At 45.1% G+C, this 25,481-nt stretch overlaps 1 protein-coding gene across 2 annotated transcripts in view; it reads left to right on the top strand.

Moving 5' to 3' along the window:
* Nucleotides 1-24,964, top strand: part of PACS1 (phosphofurin acidic cluster sorting protein 1) — a 91,656-nt gene extending 66,692 nt beyond the window's left edge. For both annotated transcript variants that reach the window (XM_044271074.1, XM_044271073.1), the window contains exons 19-24: nucleotides 295-337; nucleotides 9,355-9,397; nucleotides 9,526-9,661; nucleotides 15,632-15,828; nucleotides 16,164-16,283; nucleotides 21,357-24,964. In XM_044271074.1, coding sequence (XP_044127009.1) covers nucleotides 295-337; nucleotides 9,355-9,397; nucleotides 9,526-9,661; nucleotides 15,632-15,828; nucleotides 16,164-16,283; nucleotides 21,357-21,472 — 655 coding nt within the window. In that variant the 3' untranslated portion in view covers nucleotides 21,473-24,964. The remainder of the gene's footprint in view (nucleotides 1-294; nucleotides 338-9,354; nucleotides 9,398-9,525; nucleotides 9,662-15,631; nucleotides 15,829-16,163; nucleotides 16,284-21,356) is intronic.
* Nucleotides 24,965-25,481: the final 517 nt, after the last annotated feature.

Raw genomic sequence — 25,481 nt, 5'->3', positions numbered from 1 at the left:
GTCAAAACATCATGGAACTGAATGGGGTCACAGTATGACGTGGTCACGGCTGCTTGGGAGTCACCCTGAGACCCCATTCACTTCCATTATGTTTTGAAGTTGAGCGATGTCTGTGCCATGTAGCCCAGACTTTATTGTTCCATAGGGAATGTTACGTATTTACTAAAACAGACACGTCAGAAAAGGTGACACATCATCTTTAATGAATGAGGCATTCATTTCTGTTATACAAGTGTAATGATAGACTAGGCTTAAGTAGTACTGTCGGTGACATAACACTTTCTTCTTCCTCAGTCAGGAGGATGATTCATATCAGAAGTTTATACCATTCATTGGGGTAAGTGAATATATGATACTTTTTTATGTGTTTTTGTTTCTTTGCTGTACATTTGAGTTGTGCATACTTTTATTATATACAGCAAGTAAATGACCCATTAGATCCATTGTATGGGGAAGAGTGTCTGCTAGAGTGATTGCTCATTTCCATAGAGAATTATTGTTTCGGGGCAGCAGATCGCTGTTTACACAGGACAATCTGCTGCCCAGAAAAGATCATTTCTTCCTCTCCGATCCATTCACCCAACCCAACGAATGAGGGTTTGCTCGTTCATCAGGTGATAGTTGACACCTTTACATTGGTCATGGGTATGGCGCCAGAGACAAATTGCGTGTTCAAGAAACATTCCTGCCTATCTGATGTGTCACACACAGGAATCTTCAGTTTTTCGGTAGAACTGAAAACACACTCTCCTTAGCAACACTTAGAGCTTTGCTAAGAAGACTCTTTAACCCCTGCCCGCTTATAGACGTAACTGTATGTCCAGATTGCATGTGAATTAGAGCAATTGGGCGCACAGTTGCGTCCGAACTCTTACCGGGTACTGTAACACTGTATAGACTCTGGAGAAGATGGCAAGGGACCAGTCCGAGTGGCCCCTTGTCAGCCATTGCTCTGATTAGTTAGTTTGTACGGACTAACAAATCGGAGCATACTTAGGCTGAAAATGCCGTTTGCATGCTCTGATCTCCACAGTTTGTGACCATAAAGATCAGAGCCTGCAAGATGGTACTGCTCTGAGCCCCCATTGTACCCCTTTTGTGCCATGTGTGCCTCCTGTAGCCCCCTCAGAGAGTGTTGATAGCAGTGGATGTTAGCTGTAACATAAAGCTGACACTGCTGCAACTGTCTATATCGGTGCTGGTACCAATACCGACTGTTTAGCCCCTTAGATGCTGTGGGGTTAATACAGAACTCCCTCTCTTCCGTCAGGTCCCTGCCATGTGATTAGTTCCCGGTTGTTGCCATGGCAGCCAGAGGCTTTGCAAAGGCCACCAAGCTTGCCATGTACCGAAACCTGCTAGTGGCAGGGTCTGATCAGGTGTAGTGTCAGTGTAAAACTGACAGTACAGTAGACTGCAATAGATGACTATTGCAGTGTATTGTACAGACATCAGACCCACTGGATCTTGAAGAACCAAGTGTGGCTTGGTTAAGTAAAACAAAAAGTTTTAAAAAATTATATAAAAATGTAAATAAATAAAAAAAATTAGCTTTTTCCTATATCTGCTCTGTGAATTAAAACAAACACAGAATTAGGATCACCATGTCTGTAATGACCTGATCTTAAAAAGGATCACTTATTCCATGTGGTGAGCGCTGTAAAAAAATATATATAAGAAACAATGACAGAATTGCTCTTTTTGTCACGACACTGCCGCATTTTTTTTAAAATAAAACCTATCAAAAAGTATATGTACTCCAAAATGGTACCAATACAAAGTACAGCTAGTCCCGCAGAAAAAGAGAGCCCTCACACAGCTAAGAAAAAAAAATTGCTTCTAAACTCCTAAGCCTTCTAACGTCCCAAAAAAAGACATATGGGAAATGTTTTAACTTTAGGAAAATAGCATACGTGTGTCTTAGGCCTCATGCACACGACCGTTGTGTGTTTTGCGGTCCGCAAATCGCAGATCCGCAAAGCACAGATGGCGTCCTTGTGCGTTCCGCAATTTGCAGAATCGCATGGACAGCCATTGATATAACTGCCTATTCTTGTCCGCGGACAAGAATAGGACAGGTTATATATTTTTTTGCGGACCTCGGAACGGAGTGCTGTCCGCATCTTTTGCTGCCCCATTGAAGAGAATGGGTCCGCATCCGAGCCGCCCAAACTGCGGCTCGGATGTTGACTAAAACAACGTCCGTGTGCTTGAGGCCTTACAATACGCAGGTTAGCAGATGATAACCTTTGTCAGGGACAATATGACATAGAAGGCCAAAATCCATGAGGTTTCATCTCCACACACTTAAATTTTTTTATGTTCACAGGGAAAACCGCATATACATGTCTTACAATATGCAGGGTAGCGAATGATAACATATGTGAGCAATAACGTGACATACTAGGCCAAACTCTTATTTTTCAAACTTAAAAAACTAAATAAAAAAAAACAGCACATACATGTCTTATAATACACAGAGTAGCAGATGGTTTACATCTGACTGCAATCCGTGTTAGTGCATCTCCAAGTACCTCTAATGTTGGTTTGGTTGGGGGAAATAATTGTATGGTAGTTTGAAAACTTGTGCATTACATTGGAGAGATATTATTTCTGAATCTGTTTATTTTTATGAGCAAAAGACATTGGGCTCAAACTTGTTAATGGCACCGTATTTTTCCAAAGTCAACTGTTGGTATCAGTGTCTTCAGTGTGTTTGTGGAAAGGGAAGGACATTATATTGCATCTCCCTGTGTTTAAGAAACCAGATTTGCAAACCATTCCAAACTTTGTGTGGCTGTGTACATTTAGGCCCAAAAATGTCAGGGATACGGAAGGGTTCCAAACAAAAGATCCCGAGCCAGAATGTGGGTAGTAGCAGCATCAGCTATCTGGCCAGAAGTAGTAGTAGTAGTAGGCCGCAGTTGTCCCTGGTTTTGGAAGCGGACAACATTATCATTGTGGAGAAAGAGGATGAGATTGTGGATTAGATAGCTCAGTCCTCATCTCACTCACAGCAGGATGATGTAGAGGGAACTTTGGAGTCTGACCGTGCCATGGAGCCTGGGGTCACAGTGTTCCTCCTGCTTCTCCTTCTTGCAGCCCCAGAGAAGGCTTTCAGTGTAGTCTTCTCAGTCAAATGGCAAGAAATCCCCACTACACCCTACGACAGATAGTCAAGAGAGTCTCCATGTTGACAACTTGTGTGAGAGTTGCATGATATTGCACAGTCTAATAAAATTGGCAGGGAGGGTGAGGACTCCAAAGACGATTCTGTGCCGGACAGGACCTGGAAGCCGGATCGGGATGCTGAGGAGCTGACATCAGAAAGGAGGGGGGTGACAGCAGCAATGAAGATCAGAGGCGACATACCTCCCAAAGAACTGCCAGGGCAATATCTGATCCGGGATCTGGTAATGCCGCTCACACTGTGGGTGGGTTAGGCCCAATATGTGCCAGAGCTAAGACGAGCTCGGCTGCCTCTACCTCTGCATGAGTATCTCCCATCTGGCAGTTTTTCCACACTGCAAGGAGACAGAATGAAGTGGCATCACCCCATCCTGTGGGCAAGTCAGTTTGGCAGCCAGCTACCGCAAATGGAATTCCCTCCTTCTCCTTGCACTCTTTGCAGCAGCCAGGTCACATCCACGGACAGTATAGTGTCTTTCACATCGTCCTAATCCCTTTCTGCTTCTCCCGCTCAGATTACTCTTCCGGTCCATTGTCGGGCATAGATAATGGAATGCGTGGCCAGGAAACAACTGAACATGTCCAGCAATCCACTGGTGCACAAGCTTAATTCCCACCTGGCCAGCTGGTGGACCAGTTGCTGCCGTACCATTTTCTTGAGTCTGCTGTCCTTAGAGAGCTGATGGTGTGCGCTCAGCCTAGCTGGAAGATATCTAGCCGGCATTATTTCTCCAAAAAAGCCATCCCAGTCTTGTACTCTCATGTGGGGGAGAACGTGGCCCATTCTCTGCGATTCTCGCTGTGTGGCAAGATTCAGTAGCTCTTACGGGCAGGGACAGCACATGTCTTTTAGGGCCCACTAGAGGCAGCACCCTAGCAACGAGGTGAGGTCCTTTTGATCCCTCCCACGATAGTGTCAGCCTGGCTCCCTCTCCAGGCACTTATACACCTCCTCTTCCATGGAAGCTCGCCTGTCCACAGCGTCACTTACACTACCCCTCGTTCTTATCAGATGTGTCAAGTGTTGCCACTCCGTGTTGGAGCTGATCGGCTTGGGAGAGAGTAGCCCCACAGGCAAGCAATTGCTAAAGTACATCAAGCAGCAAACTTGGAAACGTAGCCAGCAACAATATGTGCAACATTGTGGCCGCCCTGAACCTGAGGGGGGGGGGGGGGGGGGGGGGACATGCTCCCTGCATGGCACACATTATCAACCTAGTCATGTAACACCTTTTTAAATAAGTACTCTGGCAATGTCCAGGAGAATGTCCAAGAATTTCAGCCATGCTTACGTGGTGAGGAACTGTTTCCTGGACTTGCAGCGACAGAATGGCCTGCCGATACAGCGCTTAATCCATGACGTTCCAACTCGCAGTAATTCAGTAGCCCTGCTGTGTGGTTTATGACCACATATAGAGTGTTTATGTAAACTACAGAATCAGGGTAATTAAATACTGAGGTTTATTTGGCTGTTTAATCTTTGCTATGCCACAGGAAAAATTTGATTAAAATTGCACACAAAAGAATTTAAATTTTTAATTTTACCTCCATTTTACTTTAATTTCTTTGGGACACCTAAAAGGTTAACAAAGTTTAAAAAAAATCACTTTTGAATAATATGAAGGTTGTAGTTTTTGAGTGGTTGGTTTCTGTTATGGTAAGCCCCTCAAAGTGACTTCAGATCAGAAGGAGTACTTAAAGTTTGTTTTGAAACTTTTCTTGAAAATTTGAAAAAAAAAAGGCTTCCAAAATTCTAAACCTTCCTAACGTCCTAAAAATCTAAAATGACATTCACAAACTGATGCCAACATAAAGTAGACATATGGGGAATGGTAATAACTATTTGTGAGGTATCACTATTCGTCTTAAAAGTAGAGAAATCTTAATTTATAAAAAATTTCAGTACATTTGGTTTTTTTTATTTTTTTTAATAAATAAAGATATAACATATCAACTGACATTTACCACTAATATGAAGTATGATGTTTCATGAAAAAAGTGTGGGAATGGCTTGGATGAGTTAAAGCATTCCAAATTTATTACCACATTAAGTGACATGTAGATTTGGAAAATGGGGCTTCGGCATTTGGCCCAAACCGTCTCCTGCTTGAAGTGGTTAAACTAAAATGACAGTTCCACTTTAGTAACAATGAACTAGTCAATTTCATGTACTGATATACACTACAATATTGATTACACCTCTAAAAGCAACCTAGGATAGAAACTACCACAGACTGAAAGTGACTGCTGCATTCCTGACCCCATGATGATCTCTTGTCTGCAGTGGTGTCTGAATCAGTTTGTATATATATTCATAAGCACTTCCTACTTTGCTCATGATATATAGATATATATATCTATATATATATACACACAGTACCCAAGTTTGGACACACCTTCTCATTCAAAGAGTTTTCTTTATTTTCATGACTATGAAAATTGTAGATTCACACTGAAGGCATCAAAACTATGAATTAACACATGGAATTATATACATAACAAAAAAGTGTGAAACAACTGAGAATATGTCATATTCTAGGTCCTTAAAAGTAGCCACCTTTTGAGTTGATTACTGCTTTGCACACTCTTGGCATTCCCTTGATGAGCTTCAAGAGGTAGTCACCTGAAATGGTCTTCCAACAGTCTTGAAGGAGTTCCCAGAGATGCTTAGCACTTGTTGGCCCTTTTGCCTTCACTCTGTGGTCCAGCTCACCCCAAACCATCTCGATTGGGTTCAGGTCTGGTGACTGTGGAGGCCAGGTCATCTGGCGCAGCACCCCATCACTCTCCTTCATGGTCAAATAGCGCTTACACAGCCTGGAGGTGTGTTTGGGGTCATTGTCCTGTTGAAAAATAAATGATGGACCAACTAAACACAAACTGGATGGAATAGCATGCCGCTGCAAGATGCTGTGGTAGCCATGCTGGTTCAGTATGCCTTCAGTTTTGAATAAATCCCCAACAGTGTCACCAGCAAAGCACCCCCCACCCCATCACATCTCCTCCTCCTCCATGCTTCACGGTGGGAAACAGGCATGTGGAGTCCATCCATTCACCTTTTCTGCGTCGCACAAAGACACGGTGGTTGGAACCAAAGATCTCAAATTTGGACTCATCAGACCAAAGCACAGATTTCCACTGGTCTAATGTCCATTCATTGTGTTCTTTAGCCCAAACAAGTCTCTTCTGCTTGTTGCCTGTCCTTAGCAGTGGTTTCCTAGCAGATATTCTACCATGAAGGCCTGATTCACACAGTCTCCTCTTAACAGTTGTTCTAGAGATGTGTCTGCTGCTAGAACTCTGTGTGGCATTGACCTGGTCTCTAATCTGAGCTGCTGTTAACCTGCAGTTTCTGAGGCTGGTGACTCGGATGAACTTATCCTCCGCAGCAGAGGTGACTCCTGGTGTTCCTTTCTTGGTGCGGTCCGCATGTGAGCCAGTTTCTTTGTAGCGCTTGATGGTTTTTGTGACTGCACTTGGGGACACTTTCAAAGTTTTCCCAATTTTTCAGACTGACTGACCTTCATTTCTTAAAGTAATGATGGCCACTCGTTTTTCTTTACTTAGCTGCTTTTTTCTTGCCATAATACAAATTCTAACAGTCTATTCAGTAGGACTATCAGCTGTGTATCCAAATGACTTCTCCTCAACGCAACTGATGGTCCCAACCCCATTTATAAGGCAAGAAATCTCACTTATTAAACCTGACAGGGCACACCTGTGAAGTGAAAACCATTTCAGGTGACTACCTCTTGAAGCTCATCAAGAGAATGCCAAGAGTGTGCAAAGCAGTAATCAAAGCAAAGGTGGCTACTTTGAAGAACCTAGAATATGACATATTTTCAGTTGTTTCACACTTTTTTGTTATGTATATAATTCCACATGTGTTAATTCATAGTTTTGATGCCTTCAGTGTGAATATACAATTTTCATAGTCATGAAAATAAAGAAAACTCTTTGAATGAGAAGGTGTGTCCAAACTTTTGGTCTGTACTGTGTATATATATTTTCTATAAATGTTTTTTCTTAATATGGGGCTTTACACATGGATCAGTCACGTCACCCTATGCATCAGTTAACAACAGGGTTATGACATACATGAACTAGGTGAACACCCAGGGCACATCCATCGGATAATTCCGTAGGTTGCCTGTCTGTAGGCGATGTCATATTGTTCATAAAGTTAACTAAAAAAAAGCACGGAGGAGGCAGAACAGTGCTATAAATGTTTCTGACAGTGACAGACATCATGAGATGCTGCTGTAGGTAGAAATTCTTTATCACTTCTGAGAACGATACGGGAGCAGAATTGTAACTACATGCATATTAGAAAAGTATTCTGTAGAGAAATTAAAGAGTAACTAAACCTTTATCTAAACTTTTAATATGTTCTCCCTAATGCCCTAATAAAACTAACATAACATACTTAATGAATTTTCTATTTTTACTACACTTGTCCCTACATAAAGGGCACCATTCCCTGTGCGCTTAAAACTGACATACAGTTCTCTTAGTTTAGCGGAGCAGGCAGAATCAGGAGCCCACTCCGCTCTGCTATTTCTGGCATAGTACATGGGTACAGGGTACCAATGCGCTATGCCAATAGTTAGTAATAGTCCAGGGAGCACGGGCAGGAGCAGCAATGTGCGCTCCTGCTTGTACTCACAGCGCTGCTGCTGCCCATTCATAAAATATACTCCATCCACCGCTGACAGCTCAGCGGTGTACAGAGAACAGAGTTTTAAGCTCACCAGGGAATGATGCGCTTTATGTAGAGAAAGCGTAGTAAAGATAGAAAATTCATTAATAAAGTATATTACAGATAGTTTTATTAGGCCATTAGGGACAACATATTAATTTAGATTAACCCGCACCTACTGTGTCCTTCTCCCATACCATGTAGATTGTAAGCCCTCACGGGCAGGGCCCTCTCTCCTTCTGTACCAGTTTGTAACTGATCTTGTTTATGATTAGTGAAATTGTCTGTATTATGTATGTGCACCCCTTATCATATGTACAGCACTATGGAATTAATGGTGCTTTAATAATAATAATATTTATTATTATTATTTATATTTAATAATAAAGGTTTAGTTACTTTTTTTTATCAAAACTAGAATAACCCACAATCAGTCCCTTTTATTTAAACTGCATTTTGTGAATCTTCATTTGAATTAAATGAGTTATCCCATCTCACCGTTTCTATGGTGACATGAGACTACGCAGTGGCCCCAGGACAGGTCATCAATGTCAGATGGGTGGGGGTCCTACACCTGGCACCCCGCCGATCAGCTGGTTAGAGAGAAGCCACACACTGGCCAGTGCAACCTTCCCTTCATTGTTTACCTGCTTGCCGTCGACATCGCAGCAGTGATCAGAGTAATTACAAGCCATCCCATTTACTTTATAGGGACGGGTTGTTCCAATACAAGTGTATAGGAGTACCATGACCAACCAAATCACCTCAATGTGATGTCTCCTCCTTTCAAACACACTGCACCTGCCATCTGCACTTGTTCTGTTAGATGTTTCGTGCCGGTACAGTGTATTTGAATGGAGGAGACATCACATGATGGTGATTTGCCTGGTCACATGACCCTCCATCAGCTTCCATCTTATGGACAGGACCTCTGTGTGGACAGCACAAAACATTTTGTAAACAAGGGGCATACCTTTAAAAAAAAAAAAAGGAAGTGGTGCAGAATTTCAACAAGGACTATATTAGTAAGTGCCATATAATCATCTCACAAACACATTGGTCAACAATAACCAGAAAGTGGCAAAGCCCTTTAAAGAAAACTGCCTAGAGTTAATGCAAGCTGTGCTGCTCCTGTAACTCATGACTTATAGAAGCAGCATAGCTTTTTCTGCTGCTCTATTTGCATAACTTCCTATCGCTGCAGTGGGAGCTACAGAAACGCAGAGCGCCTTCCTACTTGGCAGTTTTCATAAGCCAAGCCATCTGGGGCCGCCACAAAGTCCTATCCGCTATGGAAACGGAGAGATGGGGAAAGCTCTTTAATACCTCTTCTTCCCATACATGTCTCCCTTACCATTTAATATTTTCACATACTGAGACATTTTCCTTTTCTCCTTGTGCCTCCCTGTGCTTCTATCCTCTGGGGTATCCTTCCTCCTCTCATTGGCCCTCGTGTCCTCCTGCAGGTGGTGAAAGTCGGACTGGTGGAGACATCCCCCCCAAATACTGGTATGTGAGGGAGAAGAGTTCCCTAATCTGTACCAACCCTTCAATCCTAACAGATATACCCCTTCTCTGTCTATGTATACATGATGCTTCTCAGCTTTGCTAACTGGTTGCATTTTGTTTTCCCACAGATGCAGAGGATTCTGTTTCTCTCAGTGTCGGTCTCCCTTCTACGTCTCCACCTTCATCAGTCGGAGTCCTCCGTGATGGTTCAGCAACACCTCCATCATCTCCGTCTTTAAGTGCCAGTCTCCAAGGAAACACAGGGTTAGAGGAAATATTTTTTACTCTCCACCTGTACATACTTAAATACAATGTGCAAAAATGTACAGTGAATCCACTCCAAAAGACCACCTTTTGGATAGGATGACCCCTCATCTCAGAGGTTTCACGGTACATTAAGCCCATTTTTCTCGCCCATTCCATTGGGGGACACAGACCATGGGGTATAGCTTAGGCTACCACTAGGAGGAGACGCTATGCAAATAAGAAAAAAACAGCTCCTCCTCCACTGGCTATACCCCCATGCTCCAACAGTGGACCTCAGTTTTAGCTTAGTGTCGGATAAGGAGGTGATACTTCTGCTCCTGCAGGGTTGTCCCTGTAGCTTTTTCTTCTCCTGTTTGTTTTTTTCTAAACGGAGGACCCAGGGTCGCATGGTGCGTCCCTGGTCTCTCAGCGGAGCGAGCGCCGGGGTCGAATGACCGTCCCAGGCTACCTCCCTTTCCCCCCAGAAGATAAGTGGAACCGGGCTTGACCTGCAGCTCCGGTGGCCTACCAGATCCAGGGTCACCTAGTCTTGCCCTCTATCCAGTGCACTGCCACTCCTTGTGCCAGATGACTGAAGAGGTGACCCCCTGCTGGTCCGGAACAGAGGGTGAAGACTGCAGGACTCGGATAAGTGACAACGGCTCTCCGGCAAACTCCTCCTTCCCCCCCCCCCCCCCCCCCCCCCCTGTGCTCACACTGTGACACGGCTCTTTAGGGCTTACCTGTGGAACTGGGAGGGCCTGCTGGGTGAGAGGGAAGAGGGATTCCTTCTTGGGGCAGTGGCCATTCGCAGCGCCATGCTACTGCGCCTTTTCTGTTTTGTTCGGAGGGCTCCTTAACCCCTGCACGGCGGGTGCCCTTTTCGGAGTCCGGGTCTGCCTTTTTTTTTTTTTCCATGTCTTCCCGCGCGCATAAATTTATTTATTTTTTTGCGCGATCTGTGACGTGACTGGGGGGCGGAGTCTATCGCGTCAGCTCAGGCGCTTCCGCTTTGCCTCAGCGCTTCTCCACGCTTGGCTGATACTCCAGCTCCTCACAGGTCACGGTAGGACAGATAGTGTTCCGCAAAACTGTAGGATACCCTGACTCTGGGATTGCCGCCGTCATGCCAAGACCTGGGGCCCCCCAAAAATCTAAAGCGACACCTCAGGTCCCACCGGGATCCTGTAAGGTCTGCTGCTTGCCACTATCGGTTACAGGCTCCTGTGACTCTTGCCTTGCCTCGGGACAGGATCATCCACCTCCCCCTCCACCAAACCAGCCCAGTCCCTCCTCTGCCCCTTCGGAGCCCGCGAAGCCCTCCTGGGCCTCTGCCATAGCTAGGGCGGCCGTGGACTCGGCCCAAGTCTCGCGCGCGGCCAAGGCCTTTATGGAACGCATGGTGGCCACGGATCCACTGCCTGTGGTTAGCACCGCTCCACCTCCCGATGCCCCCCACAGAGGATGCTTGACCGTTAAGAGGCAGCGTACGCAGCAGCATCCCTCCTCGGATGACTCTGCTTCTCCCCCTCGCCGGGACTACAGGTCTGAAGGGGAAAGGTCCGGCTCGGACGAGGACATGGAGCCGGAACCCAGGGGGAACCTCCTTCTGCTAGTAGCCAGGAATTCCCCCTTTTCCACTGCCAAAGTCCTTTCAAAGGCTTGGGAGCGCCCTAATCACCGTTTTTCTGCCACAAGGCGCATGGATACTCTGTATCCTTTGCCGGCAGATAATGTGCAGCAGTGGTCTTCTCCTAAGGTCGACCCGCCGGTGGCCAGATTGGCTAAGGATACGGCAATACCAGTCCTGGATGGGTCCTCCCTACAGGACTCCTTTGACAGGCGTTTGGACTCTTTCCAAAGCCATCTTTACTCTGGCTGGCACAGATCTGCGCCCCGCGTTCGCCTCGGTCTGGGTAGCCAGGGAGCTTTCAGTGTGGTTGCAGCGCCATCATCAGGACCTCGCGGAGCAGGATGCCTCTGCGGACACCCTGAACTTCGTCCTCCAGATGTCCCAAGCGACAACATTCCTCTGTGAGGCCTCATTAGACGTCAGCACTCTCTTTGCGCGGGTTTCGGCCCTCTCGGTCACGCAGCGCAGGGAGGTCTGGTTGAAGGTCTGGGACGCAGACGCTTCTTCCTAGCGCTCCCCCTCACTAACCTCCCCTTTGCGGGCTCCAGGCTCTTCGGTGCTAAGCTGGACGAGGTTATCTCTGATGCTACAGGGGCAAGAGCACACACCTGCCCCAATCTAGATCCAAGCGCGCCTTCAGAGCTCGCCCCTTTGGCTCTAGAAACCAGTCCTTTCAGCGCTTCTCCTCCTCCAGGTCTGTGACAGCCCCCTCCTCTGGCGGCTCTCAGGACTCCTGCAAGAAGCCTTCCTTTAAGCCTCAACCTTCCTGGCGCCTGCGGGCACAATTCCAGGGGAGTTCTGTCCGCCCCGCGGCTCCCAAGCAGTCCTCCGCCTGAAGGGGCGCCCCCACCACTTGTGGTGGGGGGCCGTCTGCTCTCCTTTCAGCAGGTCTGGAGAGCTCACGTTCAAGACGCCTGGGCCCTGGAAATTGTAACTTCCGGTTGCAAGATAGAATTTGCTTCCAGACCTCTGGAATGTTTCTTCCCTTCTCGGGTTCCGGGGAATCCGGCCCGATTCTCGGCCCTTTTACAAGCAGTCTCTTCCCTTCTGGTCCGGGGAGTAGTTGCCCCAGTTCCTTCTGGAGGAAGGGTTCTACTCAAATCTCTTTGTAGTGCCAAAGAAGGAGGGATCAGTGCGTCCGGTCCTAGACCTGAAGCTCTTAAACAAGTCCCTGCGGGTGCAGATGTTCCGGATGGAATCCCTCCGCTCAGTTATTGCTTCTCTTCTTCCAGGGGAGTTCCTCGCATCAGTGGACATCCGGGACGCCTATCTGCATGTCCCTGTCACAGAATCTCACCACAGATTCCTGCGCTTTGTCATTGGCGGCCGCCATTATCAGTTCGTCGCCCTTCCCTTTGGGCTGGCGACAGCCCGGCGGGTATTCACAAAGATCTTGGTGCCGCTAATGGCGCTTCTTCGCACCAGGGACATATCTCTCTTGCCCTACCTGGACGACATACTGATAAAGGCTCCCTCTCGTCTCCAGGCCGAAGACAGCGTCAGGATCACTGTTCAGACTCTGCAACAGTTCGGCTGGCTGATCAACTTCCCGAAGTCCTCTCTCCAACCTTCCCAGAGGGTGACCTTCCTGGGGATGATTCTGGACACCACCGCAGCCCGGGTATTCCTTCCGGATTACAAGTTCTCACGGATACGGGAGTCGGTGTCTCGCCTGCTGCATTCCCCATGTATCTCCATCAGGGAGTGCTTGCAGGTTCTGGTGCTTATGGTGGCCTCCTTCGAGGCTGTCCCCTTTGCCCAGTTTCACACTCGGCCTCTGCAACAGGCGATCCTGTCCTTTTGGGACAGGACATCGAGGGGTCTGGACTCTCAGATCCGCCTACCTCCTCGGGTTCGCATGGAACTCCCGTGGTGGCTGTCCCCTCAGAATCTGGCTTCAGGGAGATCCTTCCTCCCAATCCCCTGGATAGTCGTCAACACGATGCTAGTCTCCTGGGTTGGGGTGGCGTTCTCCGGGCTCGGACGGTTCAGGGGGTGTAGTCAGAGGTGGAAGCCCACCTTCCGATCAACATACTGGAGCTCAGAGCAATTTTCCTCTCTGTCTCATTGGACCCCCCTCCTAGCGGGTCCAGTCGGACAATGCCACAGCTGTGGCCTACATCAATCATCAGGGCGGAACCCGCAGCCGGACAGTGATGCAAAAGGTGAAAAGGATCCTCCAGTGGGCGGAAACTCATGTTCCAATATTGTTTGCAGTGTACATCCCAGGGGTCGAAAACTGGACGGCAGACTTTCCCAGCCGCAACAGGGTGGATCCGGGAGAGTGGTCTCTGCATCCGGACGTATTCAAGGACGTCTGTCGTCGTTGGGGCCGCCCGGACGTGGACCTGATGGCGTCCAGGCTCAACAACAAGGTTCCCACGTTCCTGGCCCAAGCTTGGCATCCGGAGGTGTACGGGGTGGACGCTCTGGTGTCTCCGTGGCAAGACTTTGCGCTCCTCTATGTCTTCCCACCACTGCCTCTACTCCCAAAGGTTCTTCGCAGGGTCGCGGCGGAAGGGATCCCGACCATATTCATCGCCCCCGATTGGCCTCGCCGCCCCTGGTTCTCGGAGGTCACTCTGATACTGGCAGACGTTCCGTGGCCTCTTCCTTTCAGGGAGGACCTGCTGTCTCAAGGACCGCTCTTCCACCAGAATTTACAGCCGCTTTGTTTAACGGCGTGGCTGTTGAGACCTCCATCTTGAAGAAGAGGGGCTTCTCAGACTTTGTCGTGAAGACCACGATAAGAGCCAGGAAACCAGCTTCCTCCCAGATATACAATCGTACCTGGAAGGCCTTTCTTGCCTTTTTCGAGAAGTTATGTGTTTTTCCCCTTCGTTTCTCCTTTCCGGTTGTCCTCTCCTTTCTCCAGTCGGGTCTTGAGATGGGAATGTCCCTGAGCTCTCTGAAGGGTCAGGTCTCTGCTCTGGCCATTTTTCTTTCAGCGGTCTCTGGCTCTGCTCGGTCCGGTGAGGACCTTCCTACAGGGGGTGGCGCATTCGGTCCCTCTGTATGTCCCTCCCCTGCCCCCCTGGGATCTGAACCTGGTTCTGTCTTCTCTCCAGACGGCTCCTTTTGAGCCCCTAAGGGACATTTCCCTGAGTCTTCTCACCTGGAAGGTGGTCTTTTTGGTGGCCATCACCTCTATCAGGAGGGTATCTGAGCTGGCCGCCCTTTCCTCCAAGGAGCCCTTTTTGGTCTTCCACAAGGATAAGGTGGTACTGCGCCCAGTCCCTTCTTTTTTGCCCAAGGTGGTCTCCGCCTTCCACCTTAATGAGGACATAATCCTGCCCTCTTCTTGCCCCGCTCCGGCGAACCCCAAGGAGCGCGCTCTCCATTCTCTGGATGTTGTCCGTGCTTTGTGGGTGTACCTGTCGTTTACTGCCCCATTTCGCCGCTCGGACTCCCTTTTTGTGGTTCCCGAGGGGCCTCGTAAGGGTCTGGCGGCCTCCAAGGTCACTGTGGCTCGGTGGATTCGGTCGACTATTGCCATGGCCTATCGGTCCCGGGGTAGGGTTCCTCCAGCGTGGGTTACCGAGCCATCCACCAGGTCGGTAGGCGCAATCGAGCCTCTACATCACAACTTTGTAAGGCGGCCACCTGGTCGTCCTTACATACCTTTACCAAGTTCTACCAGCTGCACTCTCTGGCGTCGGCTGATGCTGCCCTAGGGCGCAAGGTATTGCAGGCTGTGGTTCCTGTTTAACTGTTGGACGTTTCACTCTGGAGGTGTCGGTCTCCCACCCCATGGACTGCTTTAGGACGTCCCATGGTCTGTGTCCCCCAATGGAATTGGCGAGAAAAAGAGATTTTTTTTGTGAAACTCACCTGTAAAATCTTTTTCTCGTCTTTTCCATTGGGGGACACAGCTCCCACCCATTCTTGTCTGTTACAGGAGGGGTTGGTTCTATCCATTGGGACCTAATGGTTAACGGCCTGATGGCGGTATTCCTTGGTTCCGTTTTCTTTATTAATATTTGGTTTTTGGTCTCCTTCTCCTACTGCTTTTGCACGCACTGAGGTCCTCCTGTTGGAGCATGGGGGTATAGCCAGTGGAGGAGGAGCTGTTTTTTCTTATTTGCATAGTGTCTCCTCCTAGTGGTAGCCTAAGCTATACCCCATGGTCTGTGTCCCCCAATGGAAAAGACGAGAAAAAGATTTTACAGGTGAGTTTCACAAAAAAAAATTTTTAACATGCTTATCTATTTTTTATTTGTGGTTTTAGATTTTTCTTATTGTGTTAGATTAGGTGTCGTTTAACTACTTTCATATACCATTTTGTTTGGAGTTTTACAATTTGAGGTACATTCAGCCATATAGAGAGCCTAAACTTACTCTTCCTCTTTATGTAGGACCATGGCAGATGCTTTAGGATTACAAGTTGATTATTGGCTAACTTGTGACCGGAGAAAAGAGAGAGAAGGAGGAGGGAAGAATACTCTGCGCAGTATCTTCCGTTCTGTGGTTGTTTCACGTTTGCCAGGACCAGATACACCACCTGGTAGTATGAGTCTAAGTGTGGTAACTACTGAGTCACGAAACAAGAAGGGTAAGTTACACTTACTGTATTCAGACAAACACTAGGAACCTGTGTTACTCTGTACGTTTATTAGCTTGGCATTGTATGCTTGCACCTGGTAAAACCAAGACTGTATGACATGAATAGACTGGATCTACAGTATATTATTCATCTGGGAAATATGTTAGCCATCTCTGTAAGAAGGGGACACAGATCCAATGTCATTTGGATTAGCTGTTAGATTTGGTAAGTGCATTCGTTTTCTGCACTTGTTAATGCACATTATTTATATGCTCTAAAAGGTGTTTGGAGGTTTGATATAGGTAAATTGTTGTGTATTTTTACATTGTTCTTTTTTATTTTAGTGCCAACAATCTTCCTTAGTAAGAAACCAAAGGAAAGAGAAACTGATGCCAAAAGTCAAATAATAGAGGGAATAACAAGACTTATTTGTTCCGCCCGACAGCAACAGACCATGCTACGAGGTAATTTAGTGCTATTATCCAATTGGTACTGCAAACTATGGAGGGGTAAAGTAGTATCAATTTCTGCCAAATACCCAACTAAACCTGAAAATAAATCGAAAGGTAGTATTAGTAAGCCATTAAAGGGGTTTTCCATGATCTTTTTATTAATCGTGGGGGTCCAACATCCAGGACGCCTAGTGATCAGCTGTTTGACAAGGCATTGGCACACTTCCTTCTGACAGCTTTCCATAGACCATGTGATGTTACGTTTATTGGTGATATGGCCTAGGCGCAGCTCAGCCCCATAGTAGTGAATGAGGCTGAGGTGCAATACTGAGCACAGCTGTTAAGTGGACGGAGCTGTGCTTGATGAGCAGGAAGAAGGCCGCTACTCTCCTGTAAGCATTGGTGCCTTTTCAAACAGCTGATCAGCGGTGGTCCCAAATGTTGGACCCCAATCAAAAGATTTTGAAAAACTGTTTTAAAACTTAAATTTTAATAATCCAATAATCAGATAAACATCAGACATGAAGCAAAAAAATGCGCACACACCAAAAAAAACATGTCACAAGTGTCCTGTGTGGGGGGTATATCACGTCAGCCTGCAATCTTATTGAAAATGCAGGTATATGCAGCAGTAAATGGAACAGTCTTACTGTTATGTAGTTATGAACTAAAGTGCTGAAGTTGTGGGATTTGGGAACAATGCAGACTTGCAGTAGGGTCTGGACATCCTGTGCTAGGTGGGAGAATCTCACTTGTTCCAATTCTTTTGTCTATTGTTTTCGCCCCAGTGGTAGGGACATTGATCGGAAGCCCAACATGTGATGCTGACATTGCTTTCTCGATAGTGTAATATTGTATGGGTCATTTAAAGTGTTGATCAGCAGCAGGCTGTGAGGCTGAGCTTGTACAGTATGGGGCAGCTCAGTCAGTGTGCTGGACGGCTTCTCTGTTGCTGTACTGGCAAATGGCTTGTCAGCAATGGCATCCTGAAGTCTATCTGTGGGATAGCCCTCCATTCCTTCCAGTCCTGTTAACTGCGTGTATGTGTGTATCTCAATACCTAGACAGCCGGTGATATTATCTGCCAGTCTTACATGCTGTGTGACAGTCACTGGACTATACTGGAGGAAGCGACTTTGCAATAAATTAGCTGTCTGAGACTGTCTCTAAGCACAGAGTCTCTCACTTGTCATCTACAGACTTGTAGCTAGCTTGGTCTATGCAGTATGGAGCGGGACTCCAGTACACCCACTGCCCTGTAGTGTCCGTCCATGCCACCTCTTCTTCAGTAGACTTTTCAGAACTGAAGGAAGAGGAAGAAAGATGTGCTTGCCACACCCGTCCGCCATATTTTGATGACGACTGAAAAACCAATGCAATTATGCTAATGTTTCCAGGGTTTCAGTTGTAGATATTTTGTTATGGTTTATTACTAAAAATTAAAAAGCTGCTTTTTAGAAAAATATTGTTTTGTGCCATATTCTGACCCATAACTTTTTATTTTTCTACCAATGGAGCCGAGTGAGGCCTGTTTTTTGCATGGCAATCTGTAGTGTTTACTGTTACTATATCATGTGGGATACATGCAACCTTTTTTTTTTTTTTTTTTTTTTTTGCAATTCTGGCATTTTTACAGCATTTACTGTTCTGGTTAATAATGGGATAATGGCACATATACACAGTTATATAACTGTAATGATTCTGACAAGCAGTCAGGATGCAGTTAGCGGCTGGGATATGGCAGGCTTTAGGTCCTTTTAGAAGGCCCTTCTTACCATGACAACTACTCGGCACCCTGCAGTTGGTCCTGATAGGAGGACACAGGGAGCTTCTTACCTCTGTCTAGCCACTTACACACCCTAGTCGCTATTGAACATGGCATCTGATGGGTAGACCTACCAGGATCAGAATTTTCTCCTGTCCTAGCTGTGAGAGCTGAGTGCCAACTGTACTATAACCTGTGCCATCGCCATGACGTACCATTACAGCCCTGAGTGTTAAGTACCTGTGCTCAATGACGTAGTAGGACAGCACTGATCGGGAAGGAGTTAGACAAAATAGCTTTTTCTTATAATAATGAATAAAATCTTAAAGAATTACATACGGTTGAAAAAAGACATAAGTCAATGAAGTTCAACCAAGGGATAGGTGGGGACACGAATCCCAGAAGGAAATGAAACTAAGATTTCTAGACATTTTTATAAGCATTAATGTTGTTTACTTTTAAGAATTCATCTAAACCCTTTTTTTAAACTATCCACTGTTCCTTCTGTGACCACCCCCTAAGGAAGTCCGTTCCAAAGATTTACAGTTCTTACAGTAAAGAAGCTTTGACGCTTCTGGAGACTGAACTTTTTCTTCTCCAGTCAGAGGCAGTGCCTCCTTGTCTTTTGAGGGCATTTTGCATGGAACAGTTTTTCACCGTATTTTTGGTATGGCCCATTTATATATTTGTATAGGTTAATCATGTCCCCCCTTAGACGTCTCTTCTCAAGACTAAATAAATTAAATTCTTTTAATCTTTTTTCAGAACTGAGACCCTCCATGCCCCTTATCATTTTAGTCGCTCTTCTCTGTCCTTTTATCGACTTTTTACCTAAAGGGATAAATTTTGTAGTGCAATTACTCAATGTGGATTTGAAGCTCTCCCATTTATTCTCTGTATTATTATGTGACAGTAGCTGCTCCCAGTCTATGCCTTGAAATGCTGCCCTCAACCCAGGGAAATTAGCCTTTTTGAAATTCACTGTCTTTGCTCTGCCTGGCAGTTAGCTTTTTATAGTTTAGGGGGAATATAATTATATTGTGGTCACTATTACCTAGTGTTTCTCGAACAGTAACATTTCCAACATGCTCTGCATCATTACAAAATTACCAGATTGAACAGAGCATTGCCCCTAGTGGGAGCTTCTAAAAAAAAGGCCCATAAAGTTGTCCTGAAGCAAGTTGAGGAATCTTCTCCCGTTTGTGGTTGAGGCAGAACCATGACCCCAATCAATGTCTGGGAAGTTAAAATCTCCCTTTATGACCACTGTGCCAGCCTGTGCAGCCTGCACTATTTAGTTATACAGCTGCGTTCCGATCTTCTCTGTGATGTTAGGGGGTCGATAGATTACACCAAGTATTATTTTATTATTTTTTCAGTGTGTATATCTCTTTGAAATTCCACCCATAAGGTTTTTACATCCTCACCATCTGCACCCACAATTGCCTCTTTCACACTTGTCTTCAGATCACTCCTCACATACAGGCACACGCCACCACCTTTTCTATTGACCCGGTCTTTCCTAAATAGTGTAAAACCCTCAATATTTATAGCCCATTCATGTGAAGAATCCAACCATGTCTCAGCCACACCAACTACATCTATGTGTTCTTCTAGTACCGTAGCCTCCAGCTCCCCCATTTTGCTTGCTAGACTTTTGGCATTTGTGAAAATACATTTTAAATTACTATTACCTGTAAAGTGAATATCCAGGATTTTTTGGTTACCTTGGTTGATGTTTGTATGTAACAGGTTCTTGTTACCAGCAGTTCTATTTTTCATCGGTGTATAGTTCTGGCCAGTCTTCTCCCCACTTTCCTCACTAACCCCAGCCCCCACTAAATCCCCACTGTCCACTCTCTATCTACACTAACTACCCCCTTATTAGTAAGACCCCCACCATCCCCCAGATCCTTCATTTGAGTACATAAGTGGGTTGGAAATGTTCTGTGTAAAACACAAAAAAACTACAAGTGGTAATCTCCCACCATTAAATATCATTTTAATAGTATACATCATACAAAATAAACTGTTTGCCGTTTACCAAAGATTAATAAATGACCCAGTGAACAGCCATGGCATTTACTTGCCTAGTATGAGGCCACCTGGTGTTTGATGCATATATTGTAGCAGTGTGCATGTCCACCCACAGACCTGAGTGCTGGTGGACACCATGCCATTTTCCCCTTATCCAGGTCTCTAAATAGTGATCCTCTATTCACTGCAGAGCAATCAATAAAAATTAGCTTTCTGCCCTGCTCGTCAGTGGAGGACCAGAACATGAGCAGTATAGCTGAGAAGACACCTTCTACAGGGCAAGTAAGAAAGAAGGGACTGTATTGTCAGTTGCCATGGGGCGAAGGAGACTAAGGCTACTTTCACACCTGCGTTTAGGTGCGGATCCGTCTTGTATCTGCACAGACTGATCCGCACTGATAATGCAAACGCTTGTATCCGTTCAGAACGGATCAGTTTGCATTACCATGAACAAAATTAAATAAAAAATATTATTATAATGGATCCGTTTTCAATTGCACCATATTGTGTCAGTGAAAACTGATCCGTCCCCATTGACTTACATTGTAAGTCAGGACAGATCCATTTGGCTCTGCATCATCAGGCGGACATCAAAACGCTGCAAGCAGCGTTTTGGTGTCCGCCTCCAGAGCGGAATTGAGACTGAATGGAGGCAAACTGATGCATTCTGATACAACAGATCCTTATCCATTCAGAATGCATTGGGGCTGAACTGATCCATTTTGGGCCGCTTGTGAGAGCCCTGAAACAGATCTCACAAGCGGACCCAGAAACGCCAGTGTGAAAGTAGCCTAATTCTGTCCATAGCCCGACCCTATCAGCATAGATTAGCAGCAGCACATAGGCAGACTAGGTTAGCAAAATTATGAACCAAGTATTATGTTTACGCCTTCCGTTTTGTGTCCACAGTGCCTGTGCAGGCCTATGTGTTTTACCGTTGTTAGAGTAGAAAGAAACCGCCTTTAGTAAGAAGTCAGCAGTAACACTTACTAGTCTCTCGTCTGTAGAAAGTGTCTCGTAGGATACTTTTAATCAAGACAATTTTCAAAGTTGCCTAATTTTTTTGGGGTTGCATTTAAGCAATAGTGAATGGGTCTAAAATACATGTGACCTTTATTGGCCATTTGCCATTCCTTGTTACAGGCACATATTCACATACGCATATAGTTTTTTTTTCATGAATTGCTCCCAGCCTTACAGCTCCCTGTAACATTTGTCAGCTAGCCCTTGCTTTACATCATTATATTGCACTTTATTTTCTTTTATTCCTTTTTGTCTTTCAGTCACAGTTGATGGACGGCTCTTCAGTGATGTGAAGTTTTTCCAGGTGGCATCTCAGTGGCCTACTCACGTCAAATACTTTCCTGTTGGAGTTTTCAGTCCTGCAGGAAAACCCTGAATATTCTTCCCTAAAGTCATCAAAAAGAGGCTCTTCCTACACTCTTAATATTCACATGCAACTCTAGCTAGTGGATTGTGACGCTGTATTGTATTCTAGTGCATACTACTACTGTTCTCCTAACATCTGCTTATTGGGCATGCTGGTGATGAAACAATGACCCCATCTGTTACATTGAGTGACCATCAGGGCACACTTTGCAGATGTTACATACATTCAGCATTTAATGTGGAACTGACATTTTATTTTATTTATAGGCCAGCTGATAAACATTTTTTCAATATGCTTTATTGATTTGGGATTTCTTAATAAAAAAATGACTGTCTTTTGGCAGTGAGCTGCTCACCTTCACTAGCTCGGCTGCATATATTTACAGCCCTGTCTAACATTGGTACACTGTCAGCAGTGAGTGCCGACAGCATCTGTGGGATCTGTACGCCCAGTGCGCTCGCTAACTATATAGCCACCAGAAGTAATTTCCTGCATCTCCCTGCGGCTAGATAGTGAGCGCGCCGGGCGTACAGATCTCACAGATGCTGTCGGCACTCACTGCTGTGCTGACAGTGTACCAATGTTAGACATGGCTGTGTATATATATATATATATATATATATATATTATACTTATAGCCAGCTTTAGGGTGGCAATGAGTGAGGCAAGTCTTTGCTATTCAGTACTGCGCTAAACAGTGAAGATGGGCAACTCGCTAATAAAAAAAATCCAAGATCAATAAATAAAGTATATTGAAAAATTTTATATGGCAGTTACACTTTAAGACATTCCCTTTTTTAGGTCTTAAAAGCAAAAATTGATTAAAAAAGGCAAGCTTAGCGTTTGTGTGATGAGATGTATGGTTTTGCAGGTAGTGTCTTACTGCCAGCTCACCAGTTTACATGTCATTCATTCTGGCTGCAAGTCTCTCTCTTGTGTCTTAGCGCAGTTCATCCTTTGTACCATGTCTGTTAGTAATTTAATCTTCATCGTGTGCCTCGTTGGTTTTCACTTCTGCACTTTATACTTCTTGCTTAGGTCGACTTGATAAGCTTCCTTATGGAGGAAACTCAGTACATCTCGTTTCATTTTGTATAATGCTTTTCTGTACTCCTATTTTCTTCCTTCCCTGTTGTGAGAACGTCCATTGTATTGACCTGTAGCTTAACGAGCTTCTCCATCATGGCATGAAGTGACATCTGCATGGGACAATTTAACAGCGGGTCATTGTATTTAGACTCCTCAGGGTCCAGGATGGAGCTGGGTTTGAAAGGATGAAATCCTCAATGAAAATTTGCAGCCCTTTCACTAACATAGTGACCATGTTGTGGATCTGAAAATTTCCAGAATTGTGGAATTTTCTCACGGCTTATGGATAGGGTCTTAAAACAGTATCCACGTGTACTTTATGTTGCCGTGGATTATGGTGCAGAATCCACAGCCATCATATCCGCGCCATCACCTTTCTGGAATAAACTTGTGCCTCTCCCCCTAAGTTCAGTCCATACTTACGGTGCTTTAATGAAATGTGCCAGCGGTGAACTCGCTCTCTGCCCAGTGCCTGTTCTGCCCCCTACAGCTACCCTTGCTCACGTCACAGGTGTTACAGACAAACTGTGCATGATGGCAAATGATAGATTACATATAATTTATATAGTTATGTGATAGTATAAAGCCCTATGGCGCTTTGTGTCACAATTAAGGTTTTTTGTGGCACATTTTGTCACTTCTCTTACCCACTTTCTAAAACAGCATCAAAGATTTAGGCTACTTTCGCATCTGCGTTTTCCTTTCTGGTTTTGAGATCTGACAGAGGATCTCAAAACCGGAGCAAAACTGAACAAACCGGAATGGAGTGCACCAAAATGCGTTCCGTTCTGGTTTCTTGTGTTCCCATGCTGGACACAAATCTGCTGCAAGCAGCGTCTTCGTGTGCGTCATGGGAAACTGATCATGGCAGATCTGGCACCAAAAACCATGTAAGTCAATGGTGCCGGATCCGTTTTCTTTCAGCATGGGATTTCAAAACCATATCCAAATGCATCCGTTTGAATAATACAACCGGCTACATACGTTCAGAATGCATCAGGTTGTATTATAAACCACTGTAAGTCAATTGGCGCCGGATCCAGTTTATTCATTTTCAATATATAATACAACTGGATCCCTTCTGAATGGATGCAGCCAGCTGTATTAGTCAAACTAGTGCATTTGGATATGGTTTTGAAATCCCACGCCGGATCTCAAAATCAGAAACCAAAAACGCATATGTGAAAATAGCCTTAGGCATATTTAACAATCCACGAAAAATGTCACTCAATATTCTGGGCAGAATGAATGTAACTCAATATATCTCCTCCAGCGAGTTCATTCTGACCCACGTACCTGCTTAGCAGAATGACATGGTATGTGGATTTTATTTAGAGCTGTGGTTGCTATGAGCAACAGAACAAGGTTTCCTGCTATATAGGTTTGATGTTATTAAACGGAAGTATCGCCCATATATACATACACTTTACGTATTCCTTTATCAGGCCGCATCTAGTGTTAGTAAATTTGACATTACATAAGCTCTATTACCTTTTATCGACTAATTATTCCATTTATAGAAATGTTGTTAATTTCTTACTGGCATGAAGTGGTAAGTTCAGAATTTAGTATGTGGCTAGATGCAGAAGATATGTGTATATTTTGGATGCCAACCCTGGAAATGTACAAAATACCTCCCATATATTGTTACATGGGGACACTAGACACCCCAGATACTGTTACATGCATACGGTAGGGTTACCCGACATAAACTGTTACAAGTAATGTGTTTAATATGCAGCATATCGATTAGCAATCATTCATTCTTGGTGTCTGCACAAATATGTTACATACTATATGTTGCATACTGTACACATTACATTTGTACTGTATTCACAGTATGCCCTGTTACATGATTTCCTGTAACGTGTATATATTGTTGGTGTGGTCAAACTGACAAGGAAGGTATGCTACAAGATGTTACAATCAAGCTGTATGTGATCAAAATCAAAGCTAGAAGTATATGGGGTCATAAACGACATCACACTCCATGTTCTAGGGCAGGGGTCAGCAACCTCTGACACGCTGTTTGTTGTGAAACTACAACTCCCAGCCATTCGCTTCTGTGGGAGTTCCAAGAACAGCCAAGCAAGTGGCCCTGCTGGGCTCTGTTCTAGAGTATTACATACACTCCATGGTCCTGTATTTTAACACTGCCTTCCTGGTCTGTCAGCCAGTTTTTGTTGACTCATTTTTAATGTCTTAACGTGTGATTTCTTATGCTACTTCTAAAGCACAATAAAGTCCACGCAGATGGATTTCTGTCCAAGTCCTGCCATACAATCTTACATGCTGTTCATGTTCTTGTATATGCCTAGTGTTGCACAAATGTATATAATTTGCTTCACAGCTTATTTTTATGTTTTATATTGTTTCTTATAATTGTTTTTGTTTTCATTAAAGTTTCTGTGGTTTACATTCCGGTGTTCGGTATCTACGTTGGCGTTATCCATACATAATACACTGTAATCATTAGAACCCAATATCACCTTTTTTCAATCTTAGTCTGTTGCGTTCCACGTAGGAACGCATAATCCCCTTCCCACCTTCTTGTGGATTTTATACTACATATACTGCTGCGGCATCTGTTTGATCCTCGTGGATTATTACATGCAATGGTCATCTCCTGCTTGCTTGGTGATCTTGGGGGAGCTTATGTTTGTCTATGTAAGTAAGTCCTACTGCTCAGTTACTGTCTGATGAAGGGGATTTATAGAAGTCCCCAAAATGTGTTGAGGAATGAAGATATCTCCTTGAGTTGTGAAGTCTGTGTCTTTCATCTGTCAGACAGTGGCCTTTCCAGCATGAGGGCCGTGGGGAACATATAATTAAGCTTTCTTTGTACTCTCCCTCGAGTGCCGTTAGTAAATCCAATGTGCTTCATCCCCATACTACCTTCACTGTTTAATACATCTTGGATATAGCACCT

This window comes from Bufo gargarizans, chromosome 10 (genome assembly GCF_014858855.1).
Source record: "Bufo gargarizans isolate SCDJY-AF-19 chromosome 10, ASM1485885v1, whole genome shotgun sequence".
In the NCBI taxonomy this organism is placed as follows: Eukaryota; Metazoa; Chordata; class Amphibia; order Anura; family Bufonidae; genus Bufo; species Bufo gargarizans.
The sequence above is the reverse complement of the archived record's forward strand: the minus strand, read 5'-3'. Positions and strand labels throughout refer to the sequence as shown.